Raw genomic sequence first — 17,292 nt, 5'->3', positions numbered from 1 at the left:
AAAGAGGGAGAGAAACATCAATGTGTGGTTGCTTCTCACACACCTGCTACTGGGAACCTGTCTTGTAGCCCAGGCCTGTGCCCTGACTGGGGATCAAACCAACGACCCTTTGGTTCGACAACCCTTTGGTTTGCAGGCTAGTACTCAATCCACTGAGCCACACCAGCCAGATTGTCAGTTTTTTGAGCCACTGAGGATGTTGTCAGTTTGGGGGAATCTAGAGGAAGATTTTGAGTTGGGTGCCTTGGTCCTGGGTGCAGAAAGGAATTGATTTGGAGGCAAAGGGCAACAAAGAAGAAACCAGGGAGAGTCAATGGCGTTTTGAAAGCAAAGTATGATGAAGTATGTAAAAAAAAAATCCAGGCAGTGACTTCTGGTCATTCCGAGTCTTTATCTTTCCTTTGCCCAGCATACCACCAGGCACATTGCTGAGGGCAGTAAATGTTTATTGGACAAATGAGTAAATGTCAGTGGAAGAAAGGAATGTGTCAGGCAATGGAAAAAGCAGTGGGAGGGAGCTGGAAGTGGGGAGCCGGGGGACGAGGCTGTCAGAAAGGACAGACCCTAAAACGGCCTGCAAAGGTCCCTGGGGTGGCAGCGAAAACTCCAAATCACTTCAGGGGAAGTGTCACTTCTAATAGTTAACACAGTTAATAAATATTTTTTTGGCACCTGCTGTGTATAAGCTGCTGGAATGAAAGAGTAGCTGAAGATCTCTCTGGGGAGGTAGGCAAGATTCATTCAACGATAAACATCTAAAACTCCATTCCTATTTGCATAGCCTGTTTCATTAAATAGGGCAATTAAAATAGCTCATAATGAAAGGAAAGAGCTAGTGTGGTAATAATATTAAATCTGATACAAATGACTTACAATCTATTTCAAACACTGAAGGATTTATAGATTTATCAAATCATCCCCTCATTACCTAGCACAGCTTCTGATGTTAATTCTGATGACTTTGTGAATGACACTCCACCTACACACCTCCTAATTTATTCAATAGGTGGTCCAGGAGCTGGTTGGCCATACAAAGACCAGAACAAAGACCTTGTTTTCCTCTGAAAGGAGAGAGACATGAAAAGGAGCTGTTACAAACCAGGGGGAAAGGGTTGATGTGACCAAGCAGGGGCTGATCAGCTGCTGTCAGGGAAAGAGGGGAGGCCAGAGTTTCCTCCAGAAGGAATGGTCAAGTTGGTTAAGGATGGTGAGAAGGGTGTTGTAGGCTGAAACAGTGATGGCGTTGGGGGCCCTAGAGGTGTTCTTGGGATTGGACTGTGGGCGCTGATGGTATCTGGTGGGGGTTGGTGAGGGTGCAGGTGCAGGCCTGCGTCAGGATGTGAAGGGCCTGTAGAGAACAGAGGAGCTGTTTGAGAACTTGGAGGGGAGCAGCACTGCACTTAGAAGAATTTCTTAGTTCTGGGGGATGCCTTGTTGAGCAGGGTGGATTTGAGAGACTGAAGATTGTACACAGGCAGAGAAACTGGAAAACCTGTGCAAATAAGAAAAGATGGAGAATATTCTTCAACCATAAGAAAGGAGGAAATGCTGCCATTTGGGACTGCATGGATGAAACTTGAGGGCATTATGCTAAGTGAAATAAGTCAGAAAAGACAAATACCATATGATGTCACTTACATGTGGAATCTAAAAGGAAAACAAACCCAAACTCACAGTTACAGGGAACAGACTGGTGGTTGCCAGAGGCAGGGTGGGGGATAGGCAGAATGGGGAAAGGCGGCCAAATGGCACAGACTTCCGTGCTCAAATACATTGCGGGGATGTGGTGCAGAGGACAGTGACTATGGTTTGTGGTACTGTGCTGTGTATTTGAAAGGCACTAAGAGAATAAATCTCAAAAGTTCTCATCACAGGAAAAAAAATTGGTAACTATGTGTGTGATGGATGTTAACTAGACGTATTGTGGTGATGATTTTGCAATACCTACACATATCACATCATTGTATTTATACACCTGAAGCAGACGTAATGTTTTATCAAGTATATTACAACTAAAAAAAAAGAAAAGAAGAGATAAGAGCTGAACCCAGGCAATCAGAGTGTGAATGGAAGAGGGGTGATGAGATCAGGAGCCATTTAGAATTACTGACAGAGTGGTAGCGACTCTATGGGGGACACACTGGTACTTGCTGAGGTAACTTACACAATGGCCAGGCAGATGCGAGGGCAAGTGCCTAAGTTGCTTTGCACAGCCTGTTGCTCTCCAGAGGCCATTCCAGATGCTGGAAAGAAGGCAAGAGGGATGTATGGTGTCCAATATTGTTTTAAGGCTTGGTTAAGATAAATAAAAACATGAGAAAGTTATAACAATATCCTCAGAGAACTAAAAATAAAATTTTATTTGCATGCAAATGCAAATATTTTAAATAAGTTTTGAGAATACAAAGCAACATACATTTGTAACAATACTATAAGTATGAATCTCTTACAATGTAATTGTGAATTCAACATTTGCACTTAGAGATTTTTAACACCTTCAGGCATTTCCTTTTCAGCTGCAAAGTCATTTAAAACCAAATATTGAAATAAATTGAGCACGGGACAAGACTTTATAAAATATAAAACTTAGATTTTAAAAGAATAATATAATACAGGGTAGCGCAAAAGTAGGTTTACAGTTGTGAGTATGAAAAACACAGTTTATTCTTGTATTATTATTTATTAATTATTGCATCATGAATGTGAAGAACTGTAAGCCTCTTTTACCACACCCTGCATAACCAGTCATTTTTTTCACTGAAAACATTTTTAAAATATTGAGTTGTAACATTATATTAGTTTGAAGATTCCAATATAATGATTTCATTATATATTGCAATTCACTGAAACTTTTAATATCAGTTTAGGAAGAACAAAAATGTTTGGTACTATTAATATGTAAGACAATGATTACTTTAAGAGTATTTCACCATGACCTTATCCTTAAAAAAATCTATTTTTGTGTATTTTTATAGTGTGCACAATAGATTAATATGGTAATGCATGTGCATAATTTATAAAATCTGCAAGTAATAAAATTAAATAAAAAATAACCAATAAGGGTATGTATTCAGAAATGTCTTTCTCTGGGGTGAGCCATTGAAAGGTTTGCAGGCTCTGGCCAGCAGGACAAAGACCAGAGCCCTTTTCGTGGCACCCTGGTCCCCTAAAGTTCTAGTCACGCCTGCCCCTGTGTTTCTCATCACAACGGGCTCTTTCCGGTCCCATCCCACGCTACAGTCTTCCATCAGACTCGCTGACCTCAAGCAGACTCTGCGTTTACTGTCTTCTTTGTGCAGTGCCCTCCCTGCTTATCGACACCAGTTCGTCTTTGAAAACACAATCTTGTCAACTTCTTTCTGAAGTCTTCCATGACTCTTAGAGATTTAAATTTTCTTCCCCCATGATGCCTCTGTACCTTAGATATCCTTAAAAAAATTGTGCTTATTATTATCATTTAGCCATTTATTTTCACATCTGCATCCCCTTCTCGATCGCCAGCTACTTGGAGACTGTGTTCTTGGCTTTTCTTTGAATCCATAGCACTTACTGCTGATGCTAAAAATTAGTACTTACTGTATAGATTTGTACTGAGTTGCAGAGCACATTCTAGATATATTTGCATTCAAATTAGCTGAAGTAAACAACCATGAACTAGCTCCATCTCATATTTTCCCCTTTGTATGCCTTAACATTCAAGAAATTTCATATAATAGTATAATATCTTATTTCTCTTTTCTTCGATAAAGCCCTCTGAAACCAAAGCCAAGGCTATTGAAAAGGTTGATGATCTTCTTGAAACGTACATGGGAATTCGAGATCCTGATTTAGGTAAGATTATAGTATTTTAAAAAGTCATATATTTTTTTTTAATTTGATAGAACTTAATGCTTATGCCTTTCTTGCATTTATAGTCAATGATGCTTTTCAAGATAAAAAACATTTGTATAGTGATGAAAAGCATAATGAAAAAATAGAGATAATGAAGAATAATGAAGAGATGACCTGGCCTTTACCACTTACTAGCTGTGAAGACTTAGAGTCATGTCAACTTGCCTACACTATATTTTACCTATTAGCTCTAATAATGTTTTCTTCATAGGCTTGTTTTATGGATTCAAAAACATATATGAAAAAATTTTATAAATGGTACATATAAAAGATATTATTTGATATATTAGCTGTACATTGATTAAATTGTGTATTTATATTATATTATTGTATTTAGCCATGTATAATGTACACTTTTTTTGCCCAAAATTTTGAGGGAAAAATAAGGTTGCACATTATACGTGGATAATATCTGAAATACATTGTATCTATTCTTGTGTTTTGTAGTTATTTGTTACATAAAATTTCTTGTACCATAATATGTTAAAAAATGTTAAAATTCCTTTATAATACAAAAAACAAGTCTCTAAATATAAATAAATGAAAAATTGAATAAAAAATGAAAACAAAAGATTTTTTACTGAAAATTTGTGCCAGAAATGTGGGTGCATATCATATATGGGAGTGCATTATACACAACACAATATGGTATATCAAAGTAGTAGTACACATTCATAAGGTTAATGAAACCCTGTGATAAATGAATCAGAATTATGAAGGAAATGGACACACCTGGTGTATGACTGGTAAGGGCAATTGAGCAGTGAATTTCTGTGTGTTTCTTATGTCACCATTAGGATGGCAGAACCTTAATTTATTAATTAAGACTCTATCAGTTATAAATAACAAAGCAACAAAAGCAATGGACTGATCTCCAAATGATTAAGAGGAAAAAAGTGGGGGAAATGTGTTGATTCTTATACCTGAAAAGTCCAGAGGTAGATCCTGGGTTCAAAAGTGACTAGATACAAAGTTCTTGTGCTGTCATCAGGGTGTGATTTCTCTTCTGTGCATTCTCATTTCATTCCATGGTATTGGTAGCTTCTGGCCCTCCTTCAGAGAGTCAGATTGACTGTGACGGCTCCACCTTCTACTTCTTGGTGTCTAACACAAGGGGAAAAAGGCAGGGGCTTTGCTAAGCCATTCAAAGAAAATTCTCAGGATCCTCTCTATTGAGCTGACTGGCTTACTTGAACCAATCACTGAGGTGTGGGAGGGATAGTTAGGTCTAGGTCAAACCTCTGAAGTTGAGAGTGATTTCTGAATTATGAAGGTTGAGTTTGTGGAAGCTGCTGACTCCTTCTATTAAGGAAGAAAGAAAAATAATCCCTGGGTAAGGAAAGAGTAAATGTGCACTTAGTGGTGTGGTTTGTGCCCATATGCCTCCTCGTGTGTGTGCTTGGGTGTGTGCTGTATCAAGTACTTAATGAATTTCTTAATGTCAAAGACTGGGACAGTTTTGTTTATTTGCTACCAGATAAAGTATTTAAAAATTTTTATTGTTGTTCAGTTATTCCCTCCCCCATCATTACTCTCCCCCATTCCCTCCCCCATCATTACTCTCCCCTGCTCCTCCCCACCCCCAACTCAAATATTTTAATTAACCAGGTAAAATATTTGAGGCTATTCTTTTGCCATTTCTGCTCATTTTCCTTTTTCCTTAGAGAATTCTTATTTTTTTCTTGCCTGTCTGAACTTTTATTTTGTTATTTTTTAAAGATTTTATTTATTTATTTTAGAGAGGGGAAGGGAGGGAAAAAATGAGGGAAATATCAATGTATGGTTGCCTCTTGTGAGCCCCCTACTGGGGACCTGGCCCAAAACCCAGGCAAGTAACCTAGACTGGGAATCAAACTGGTGACCCTTTGGTTTGCAGGCTGGTAGTCAGTCCACTGAGCCGCACCAGCCAGGGTACCTATCTGAACTTTTAAAATAAAATTTCTATGTTGGATGTATAGATGATATCTGTAATTGAAAAAAAGATGGTTCTCAGTTCTAGCTCCTTGAAGAGAAATATAAAATTTGCATATGATAGATTCTTGCTCCACACAGATAAGAAGCTGAGATGATTCTATAAAAACCGAGTTATCTTAAAACTTTTCTCCTCAAATCTCTTGCATTTGGAAAAATATAGACATTTTCATAAATGATGTGGGCCTGCAACAGTTATACAAATGCATATGCAAAAGAAGGTAAAGGAGTTTTAGAATTGTCACTGCTATTAAACTTAGGTAGTATATGTTGGAAAAATAATATGATATTTTTTCTACTGAATACAGTTGAATAAATAACTGTATGAACATTATAAGTTCAGGAAGTAGCACATCAATTGCTGATAAGTTCAAATTTAGGAGAACCATACCTTTGTTTTAAAACATTTTTATTGAATTTATTGGGATGAAATTCATTAATAAAATTATATACTTTTCAAGTGTACAATTCTATAATATGTCATCTATATATTATATTCTGTATTCACCATCCAAAGTCCTCTCTCTCCATCACCACTATCTCCCTCTTTACCTTCTCCTACCTCCCTAACCCCTCTTTCCCTCTTGTAGTCACTGTACTGTTGTCTGTTTCTATGAAAATATGTCTGTTTTTCTTTTTGTTTAATTCCTTCACATTTTTCACCTAGCGCCCCAAACTCCTTCCCATCTAACAGTGTATGTGTGTGTTTTTTTATCTATGAGTCTGTTTCTATTTTGTTGGTTTATTTTGTTCATTAGATTCCACATATAAAAGACATCATATGGTATTTGTCTTTCTCTGACTGGCTTATTTCACTTAGCATAATACTCTCCAGGTTCATCTGTACTGTTGCCAAAGGTAAGATTTCTTTCTTTTTTATGGCTGAGTAGCATTCCACCATGTATATATACCATGGCTTTTTTATCTACTCATCTAATGATGGGCACTTGGGCTGCTTCCAAATTTTGGCTATTGTAAGTAGTGCTGCAGTGAACATAAGGGTACATATATTCTTTTGAATTCATGTTTTGGGTTTCTTTACATATATTCTCAGAAGTGGAATCTCTGGGTAATAAAGCAGTTCCAATTTTAATTTTTTGAGGTAACTCCACACTGTTTTCCACAGTGGCTGCACCAATCTGCATTCCCACCAGCAGTGCATGAGGGTTCCCTTTTTTCCACATCCTCACCAGTACTTGTTATTTGTTCATTTATTGATAGCCATTGTGACAGGTGTGAGGTGATATCTCATTGTGCTTTTAATTTGCATTTCTCTGATGATTAGTGATGTTGAGCACCTTTTAATATGTCTACTGGCCATCTGTATGTTCTCTATGGAGAAGTGTCTATTCAGATCTTTTGCCCATTTTTTAATAGGATGGTTTGTTTTTTTTGTGTGTTCAGTTGTACAAGTTTTTTGTAAACTTTGGATGTTACCCCTTTATTAGATATATCACTGACAAGTATGTTTTCCCATTCAGTGGGTTGTCTTTTCATGTTGTTGATGATTTTCTTTGCTGTACAAAAACTTCTTAGTTTGATATAGTTCCATTTACTTATTTTTCTTTTGTTTCTCTTGCTCAAGGAGATATATCAGAAAAACAGAAAAAATGTTGCTATGAGAAATGTCTGAGACTTTACTGCCTCTGATTCCTCTAGAATTTTCATGGTTTCAAGCCTAACATTTAAGCCTTTAGTCCATTATGAGTTTATTCTTGTGCATGGTGTAAGAAGGTGGTCTAGTTTCACTTCCACACGTCTGTCTGATTTTCCCAACACCATTTATTGAAGAGACTGTCTTTATCCCATTGTATGTTCTTGCCTGCTTTGTCAAATGTTTAATTGACCATAAAGGTGTGGGGTTAGTTCGGGGCTCTCCATTCTGTTCCACTGATCTATATGTCTATTTTTATGCCAGTACCATGCTGTTTTGATTGCTATGTCCTTGTAGTGTAGTTTGATATCTATTTGTAGTTTGATATTGTTTGGAGAACTTCTGTTTTCAAAGGTGAAAACTTAAAACAGTGCTCAACTTTAAAACTTAATTTTAGGTATAGGTCTTATATTTACTTAACTGTAAATTAGGGATAGTTAAGTGAATTAGTTTTGCTCTTTTGTTATTAAAAATACACGAGTATATTGAAAAGAGTGTTGGAAAATGATACAGGTAATTATATATAGAATTATAAATTCATTTATAATTAAATGAATTAAGAAACAGTTCTTTAAAAATCAATTTTCTTTCTCTCTGACAAATTCAGGGAACTAAATCTTCCTCACAAATTCCTTGTAAATTAACTATGAATCCCTTTACAATTAATCATTTGTAGCAAATTACTCCAATGACATGAAAAGTCATCATTATACATGATTAGCAATGTGATCAGTCACCACAGAGGTAAAGTTCAAAGGAAGTAATTAATTGAAGAATGCAACCATTGTTAAATTAGGAACTTATCTTATTCAGATCCGATTAGCATGAAATGTAAATCACAAACATGACACTGCTTCAGCAGATGAATTATTTGTATTTCTTGTGTTTCTTAGTTTTCAGAAATGTTAATTCTTAGTGAAAATTGCATTGACATTATGCTATTCTGTAGTTGTTAATGTAAATTTATATTAACTAAATAAAATAACTAAAACCAAAACATTAACCTCAAAAAAAGCATTGGGATGTATTTACCATTTGAAAATGGAAAGTAATTGAAATGAGTTTATGGAGCAAGTAACCCTGAAGATAAAAGTGCTCTGTTTGGTCTTAAAGTTAAGTTGTGAACTGTGACTTTTCAAATGACCTAGTGCCAAAGGGTTGCCTTAGAATGTTGCCCACTGGAAAAAAATAGGTTCTGAAAGAGTTTGAGCTAAGGCTTTATAGAGGATTGACTTAACATAATGGAAAATTGTATCATATAAGTTTCTTACTGAATATTAAGACAGTATAAATTATATATAGAACCGTAATATTTTCTGATAATACCAATTTAGGAGTTTGGTGGTTATTCTAACAACTTTGGAATTTTTGGATTTCTAATTTATAAAGAGATCCAGAAGTGTGTAGAAGAAAATCTAAATGCTGTTTCTAAGTCATTTTTCCATAAAGTCTTTTTAGCTCTTAAAAAATATATGCTAATAGTATTTTATCAGAAATAATTACATTTCTTCCTAGGATGATTTTTCTTTTTTTCTGTCGATTGAAAACAATGAACATTATAGAAAGTTATCTTTCACAGATAAAGCCAATACAATTTTGGAAATAGATTTTATTAAAAAACACTTACATTGGCTTTATGTTGATGTGTGACTCATGTGAATTGTTTGAAATGAGTTGATATTTATGAAAAGTCTTAGAGAAAATAAGTGCTGAAGACCTTTCATAGAAGAATATACAGTTACAGATTCAGTGGTTAGCGAAACAGTGGTGATGTCAGTCTTCATCTAAGTTCTGCCAGGTGTCGTTTTGTTAAAACAGATTCTGAGAATTCAGGTAACTTGCTCAAAGTCAGTTACCAATTTGAGATGAGACTTGATTCTGGCACTTTGATACCAAGATTTTTCACCTGCAGTAATATTGTATGTCTGAAGTTCTATTTAAGTATTTAAGACTTAGTGTAAAATATAGATTGATCAATATCACCAAAATAAGTGTCATTAGTAATGTAAAAGTTGTTCAGTAGCTCTAATGATATAAAGATATTCCTGAAATAGCCACGAGAGGGCAGCACCTTGCTGTTATATGTGGTATAACAATTCTTTTACTGGAGTATTTTTGCTAGCTTTTATCCAGATGTTAAATATTATTGCAGTATTTTGCAGATCTATTATAGTTAACAGATGAAAAGCATTTTAGTAGTAGCTTTATGTTTAGTAGCTGTCTTTATGTTAATGTAATACATTTTCCTAGTTCTTTCATTTGTTTTTAAATCAGAGATATAATCTTTTATCAAAAAGAATACAATCATACCAGTTTATTTCTCCTGCAAAAATGCTTCAAATCTATGTTTATACTTTATGTACTAGCAAAAGTTCATAACATGCTAAGTGCGTGCTGCATTCTCAATTTCTATTAAAATTTTTGTAGCAAATTTCTGGTTCTTAAAAGATTTGTGGGATTTGTGGAGCGCTGTATTACACACAATATTTCCAACACAATTATGAAGCTGCCTAATTGATATTTTTGTTGCTTCTGTAAAACCAAGAGTTTCCTGAAGGCAGATGTCATATCTTACTCAGTTTTTAATCCCAGTTCTTACTACAGTCCCTCTCCCATAGTAAACACTTGCTGAATGTTTGTTGACCAAATGTCTGGGGAGAGGCACAAAAGTGGTGAGTTCACAGGGAGTCTGAGTCCTAATTTCATTAGTTTGAAACTTTAGCCTTCAAACAAATTATTAAACTTTGACCCTTAATCTCCACCTCTGTAAAAGGGGTACAACTAAAAACCTCATAGGGTTGCCAAAGCATTCGGTTAAATAATATGTATAAAGTTCCTCTCACATAATTAAAGGCACACTTATTATCATATGTAGCAACAATCATTATTAATTATTACTAGTAATAATGCTGGTGGCATTAGAGCATGTAGGACTGTGCAACTGGAGGTCTGAGCAACTCTGGGACTGTATTGTGTGTAGGAGTGTTGTTTTTTCTTTTCACTATTCTTCGGTGTGTGCCAGCGTGAGTGGATGAGATCACACAGTTTGGACCATGAGGTTATAGTACGGGGATCTTACACCATCATTTCTCTCATTTTGTGACTAAGGAGCCCAAACCAGGTGTTGCAAATGAGAGCAGGCCAGGTCTGAACATGGTGTTTCTGGGCTCTGTACAGCAGACAATGCTGCCGAGCTTCTGGAAGTATGAGAAAACCATGTACCAAGTTCTTTCTTATAGCTGTGTGTGTGTGTGTGTGTGTGTGTGTGTGTGTGTGAGAGAGAGAGAGAGAGAGACTGCTTGATTGTCCATCAGTGAACATCTGATCCCTGTCATTGTTTTCCTCAGTATTCAAGAGCATCAACCATCTGCACTATTGATTTCTGCTTCTGAATGGCTGTAGCTTTTCTTATATCTTTTATCTGTGTGTTTCTTGTTTTTTCCTCAACTAGACTGTATCTCACCCATATGGCACTAATCTTTAGGTAATTTTCTCAATAAATGTTATCAGTAGGGCCTATGAGAAATATTTGAAATGGTACACTAAGTAAAATTCCGAACTTGAGTCCTGCTTTTGCAATATTTATCTTTAAGTTTTGATTTCTTTTTTACACACCCTGGCTATGAGACCAGATGAGACCAGAGTTCTGGGCCTCACTTTCCCCAATACATGCTAACCGTGCCAGTCCCAAAATTATTTTAGTGTAATTACAAAGGTTCCTCCTGTGCCTACCCATCTACCAGCATTCACTCTGCATAAGAGACTGAGTAAGCAATTCAGTACCCAGTGAGTGCTTATTTTCTAATGGGACAGAAAATGTGTAGGTGAAAATAATGCCAATACAGACAACACAAAGTTCAATCTGTACTGTAGTTCCTTATTACTCAAACTGTGCTCCAGGGACTGGGAGATGTTGGAGACGGAGTTTCCCTCTTTGCTGTGGAACTGCTGACCAGCATCTGCATTTTGCCAATATCCCAGGCAAAATACATCCGAGTGTAGAGAGCACTGCCAGAATGTTCAGGGAATGAAGGTATTACTTCCTGTTGTAGACACAGGGTCTCCTGGGGAAAGGAATCTTAAGGAGAGAAAAGGTTTTGATGGTGGAACAAGTGATGAGGAGGAGGTTATGCTGGGCAAAGGCAGGAAGCAAGAAGGATGGCATTTTGAGTGGTCAGATTTATGAGGGCACAGCATTAGCGCACAGGAGTGCAGCCGTTTGGGAGCCAGCGGTGCTGGATCAGAATACCAGACTAGGGTTGTGAAGATAAGCATTGGTGACCCAAGGAACATCTTTCTGTGTGGGAATGGCACAGACCATCTCAGAGGTGGAAAGGAGCTTCCCGGGCCTTTTGTCTCATTACTTAATAGGATCCGAGATGTGCTTCAGGAGGAGAAATCCAATGTGCCTGTAGGGTGATTTGCTGACTAGAGCTGAAGATTAAGGGAAAGGCATGGTAGTGACGGGAATGAAAAGAAAAGGAGCAGACTACAGAGATGGCAAAGGTAGAACCAGGGGGAGGCAGTATTCAGTACACAGACAAGAAGAGAAAGGTGCAGTGACAATGCCCACTGACAATGGTGGTGAAGACAGGAGTTAAAGTAGGGATGGTGATTTTTACATTTTTGGACATGTTGGTTGATGTGTTAACAGAACACCTAGAAAGACTTGTCTACTATTTATTCAGAAATGGGCATTGGGATCTCATAAGAGAAGTCAGGGATGGAAGCAAAGGTTTGGGACTTCTCAGCAGCAAGGTCATAGTTAAGCTGGGTTGTGGTTAAGACCTCCAAGGCAAGATGACCTGAGGAGAGGAAGAACACAGAGAGAGCCTCCAGGTTTATGGGGAAGATCAACCGAATACTGTTTCCTGAGCACCTGGCTTCCTATCTCGCTGAGGGCAGCTTTCCTCCTTTCTTGACTGTAATACTTTGTTGAAAGAGCTGAAACAGTTTTTACAGTGTTTTCTTTTTAAAGATTTTATTTATTTTTAGAGAGAGGGGAAGGGAGGGAGAAAGAGAGGGAGAGAAACATCAATGTGAGAGAGAAGAAACATCAATCATTTGCCTCTCACATGTGCTCTAACTGGGGACTGAACCCACGACCCAGGCATGGGCCCCGACCGGGAATTGAACTGGCAACCTATCGCTTTGAGGAATGACATCTAACCAAATAAGCCATGCTGGCCAAGGCTACCGTGTTCTTTGATGGCTTAGGAAATACTTTCCAAAATGCAGTTAGTAATCATGAGCATACAGAGTAATTTTATAAGCCACTCATTTTACTGCATCAGACAGGTCCTAACTTAAAACAACAATAAACTTTCTCTTTAATCTGAATGTATCTACTACATTTTAAGTTTTCTTCCATTGTGTAGAGGTTCCTCTCCCTAATATTGTATTTTATTATGGAAATTGTCAAATATACAGTACAGTTGAAAGACTTTTTAGTGAGTACTTCTACACCTATCACCTAGATTCTATCATTACTATATTATTATAATTGCTTTATCACATTTTTCTTCATTTATCCTTCTTGTGTAGAGATTTTTGTAAAAACATAGTTGTGATTGTAATATAAAATTTATATATTGCTTTTTCAGTAAATATTAAAAAGATTTCCCCAAGTTGTTACAAAGTTATTCATAAACATTGTTTAAAACTATTTCAAATTATGTCATCAAATATTTCGTCATACCAGAGGTAACCTAGTGATCCAACAACTTAGGCTTCTTAAAAAAATACCGTTAGGTCCATTTTTATGCTAAATTCTTTTCTGTTTTTAAGATTTATAGGGAAATATAGATTTCCTTATATCTGAGGGAAATAAACACTACATCTCAGAAATATATGCACCCTCATGTTATTGCACACTAGTTATGACAGCCAGGACATAAGGAACAACTCAGGGCCTCTGACAGATGATGGATAGAGGTTTTGGAGTGTGTGTGTGTGTGTGTGTGTGTGTGCGCGTGTGATGGAATGACAAAAAGAAGGAAATCCTACCATTTGTGAGAATATGGATGAAACTTGAGGGCATTATGCTAAGTGAAATGAGGAGACAGAGAAAGACAAATACTATATAATACTATACTGATTAAAAAACAACCCCAAACTCAAACATAAAAAAAATCAAACATCAGATTTGTGGTTACCAGAAATGGATGGAGGGAAAATTGAAGGTGGCCAAAAGTTATAAACTTCATTATAAGATAAGTAAATATTAGGGATGTATTGTTCAACGTGATGATTATAGTTACCACTGCTGTATATCAATATATGCAAATTGTTAAGAGAGTAAATCCTAAGAGTTTCATCACAAGGAAAAATATTTTTTCTTTTTCATTTTTTTATATCTATATGAGATAATGGATATTTACTAAACTTTTTATGGTATTCATTTCATCACATATGCAGGCATGGGCAAAAGTAGGTTTACAGTAATACAAGTAATATAAAAATGAGTTTTGTGTACTCACAACAGTAAACCTACTTTTCCCACCCTGTGTATATGTGTGAAATCATTATGCTACACGCCTTAAACTTACATAGTGCCATATGTCAGTTATATCTCAATAAAATTGGAGAAAAATGTATGGATTCCCAGAAATGGAAATGTTAGTGGATCAAATGATATGAACATTTTAAAGGATTTTGATACTTGTTGCCAAATTGCTTTTCAAAAGCCAAATTTACAAAGTCAAACCGGTGTATCTGAGTGTTTGCTTCACTATATCCAGGCCAGCTTTCACATATTTAAAACAGTACCTAAAAGTTTTTTGTTAAACTTGGCAGGGCCCCTGGGCTGCAGCAGAAGGTCCAGATGCAGCTGAGGACTTCCCCCCTTTTTGAAGTGTTAGTGTCTGGGCTGAGGATAAATGAAAAAGCATTTGGGTCATGGCTGAGGCCTAGGGCATGATGGGAGAAAGGGGGTGACGATAAGGAGAAGAGATTTGATTTCTCTTCACAATTTATGCTTTCAAAAACTTTTTTTGAAGCTATCTCAAACTTACAGAAAAGTTACAAATACAGTACAAAGCTTTTTTTCTTTTGAACTGTTTTGGAATTTATTACTTTAATGATAGTCCATCTCCCCAAATGCTTTAGTGCATATTTCCTATACAGAGGGGAAGGGGATTAAGAAGCACAAACTTTTAGTTATAAAATAAGTAATAGAAACATAATGTACAGTAGAGGGAATAGAGTTGATAATGTCGTAACAACAACGTACGGTGACAGATGGTTACTAGGCTCACTGTGGTGATCACTGTGTAAGGTGCTCCATTTTCTAGCATTTTAGTCACAGGGTTGCTTTTCAGGAGTTTCACTCCAACAGAAGGGCTCCAAGGTGGAGGAGAGGGCGGGGGTGGTGGCTACAAACCTGGGTGTAGTGGATGAATTGTTTAAAAAGATCTTTGCTACCTTGATATGTGATGGAGAGCATCTTATCATTTAAATTGGTAGTAGGAATATGTGATATCTATGCATGTTACTTCTAGAAAGTAATTTTTTATGGTGCTATTTTTCTCAGTCCTCTGATGCTGTCTCATATGCCAATAATTTTAAAAAATTATTTTTGGTAGCTTCCACAATATTTGAAGCTGGAAAGGACAAAAGCAACCCAGATGAATTTGCTGTGGCAATTGACAAAACTCTTGGAGACTTTGCATTCCCGGATGAATTTGTCTTCGATGCTTGGGGAGCCATTGGCGATGCCAGACGAGGATGATCGTGATGTGGATGGTCCACCACTGGGGAAATGAACTGTTGTTCCTTTTTTTAAAGAAACCCTGTAAGACCTGCTTTTAGTCACTGTTATGGACTCTGGTTTGGTTTTATGTGTATGGAATACATTCTTTGAAATGATAATTTTGATTTCTGGGTACTTTTTAATGCAGTTGAATGTGCAGTATGCTTAAGATAAATTACCTAAAACTTGATCAATTTTAATATTCAGTCAAGTTTATTTTTAAAGTAAGTTTTCGGGAGTATTTCTAGGTAGAGGATATTGATCCCCATTAGTACTAATGTTTTGTTTTCCACATGTAAAGTTGATTGCAGTAGCTTTGTAGTTCTTTTGCAAAATCTTAATACAGATGAAATTAGGACCGGAGTATAATTTGCTTCATAGCATTTTCATTTTGTTATGCTGGCTGGAACAGAATATGTTCAGGAAATAAAATGTGGATTATACCTACTGTAGGTCTGGAAGAATTGTTTTAATTTTTAATCCACTGAGTAAGGGAAGGAACTATAGCCTATTGATGTCTATGGCCTACTTTCACTGTGTAAAAGAAGAATTGATTAACTTTTATTTTTTTACTTCTTTGAAAACTGCTTCTTAAAACCTGTCATTGAAATCCATTGTGGTGTGTAACTGTTTGCAGGTGTAGGAGAAGGGTGACAAAGGCAGATAGGGTAGAACTCACTTATACTTGATGTTTGTAAAAGAGTTCTTCAAATGTTATTTCTTTTTTCATCTGTACCTACTCTTTGAAAGTTACTCATTATAAGCACTCCAGGGAAAAGCAGAACTTTTCTTTTGAAGGAGATTTACTCAGAAAATAAGTATGTTTGCGAGCACTTTTTGGGTAAAAGAGCAACATGTTTAAGCCCCCTAAACTTTAGAGCAGATACCTCCAGAAATGGCTTTCCCTCATGTAGAAGTAAAGGAGGAAGGGGGTATTGAGAACACATATTAGCCTATTATCTTCATGTTCTAGCAGATGCTCTCTAAAACCTTACATTATTGAAAAAATTGAGGGCAAATGATTCTCTTATCACTTTTATTTGACATTTTACAGAAGTAAGACAAATGGAAATGAGTGGTTTCAACAAAGGTCATGCAATAAGGCAAAGCCTGGTGTGACCAAGCATTTTTCCGAAGCGCTAGAGGGAGAATGCTGTGTGCTGCCACGGGATCAGAAGTCACCTGCGAGGGGTGTGTTCTAGGGAATCAGAAGTTGTTTGCTTCTCATGCTGGACTGATGTTTCCATGACTCTTGTTTTCTGCCGCAACTTAACTTTTGCTGTCATCTACTTCCCTTTCACATAAGTTCAATGCTGTGTAGCCGATACTCGGCTTCATTGATCCAAAACCTGCACAGAAGCTGTTTTAGTCACTAACGTGTAACAAAAAGTAATGATAGAACGTGGGTTGTCTTCTTGCTCTTGCCCATCCTTTGAAAACAGGATCCAGCTCAGGCTGTGGTCTGTTACTACTTGTTTTATGTGTGTTTTTTTTTAATGGAGGTCCCCAAATGCCTATTAATCTTAATATTGCTTCCCTTGGAAGGCTACATCCTAAAAAGAATTAATATTTTTAGGGACAGGAAAGTTACTGGATGACTTAGGAGGCCCATAGAGACGTTTTAGTTTGGACAACAAAATAAATTTCTTGGCACGAGAAGTCCAATTTGAAATGGTGAAGCATTAATTATTATTGACAGATCTCAGTTTCTTCTTCTTTTGTGGGCATGCCTGATGATTGATGCTTGGTGTTGATGCCTTGTGATTTAGGGAATCCCTAACTCACAGAGTGAGTGTGCTCATCATGGTCTCTCCGTGACTGGTGTGTAAGGGACTGATGCCCGTGTACAGCGGTAACTGTAATTATCAGAATTAAATGGGCAGTTATCAATATTAAGGGCTTCAGCTGAGCACGTGCTTTAATACTAACAGATTTTTCCCTTCAAATGTGTTTATCTCTTACCTCTATTACTAAACTGATAGCAAGGTCAGTTTCTTTACCTTGTCTCATTCCCTTACCTGAAAAT

General features: G+C 36.7%; 1 protein-coding gene across 1 annotated transcript in view; it reads left to right on the top strand.

Annotated features, from left to right (window-relative positions):
• The window catches only part of GIPC2 (GIPC PDZ domain containing family member 2), an 82,782-nt gene extending 67,068 nt beyond the window's left edge, over window positions 1-15,714 (top strand). Inside the window, exons 5-6 of the mRNA XM_045835581.1 lie at window positions 3,750-3,831; window positions 15,100-15,714. Coding sequence (XP_045691537.1) covers window positions 3,750-3,831; window positions 15,100-15,245 — 228 coding nt within the window. The 3' untranslated portion in view covers window positions 15,246-15,714. The remainder of the gene's footprint in view (window positions 1-3,749; window positions 3,832-15,099) is intronic.
• Window positions 15,715-17,292: the final 1,578 nt, after the last annotated feature.

The sequence above is a fragment of the Phyllostomus hastatus genome, unplaced genomic scaffold (genome assembly GCF_019186645.2).
Source record: "Phyllostomus hastatus isolate PE091 unplaced genomic scaffold, TTU_PhHast_1.1 phas_contig_209, whole genome shotgun sequence".
NCBI lineage: Eukaryota > Metazoa > Chordata > Mammalia > Chiroptera > Phyllostomidae > Phyllostomus > Phyllostomus hastatus.
This window is presented reverse-complemented; position numbering and strand designations above follow the sequence as displayed.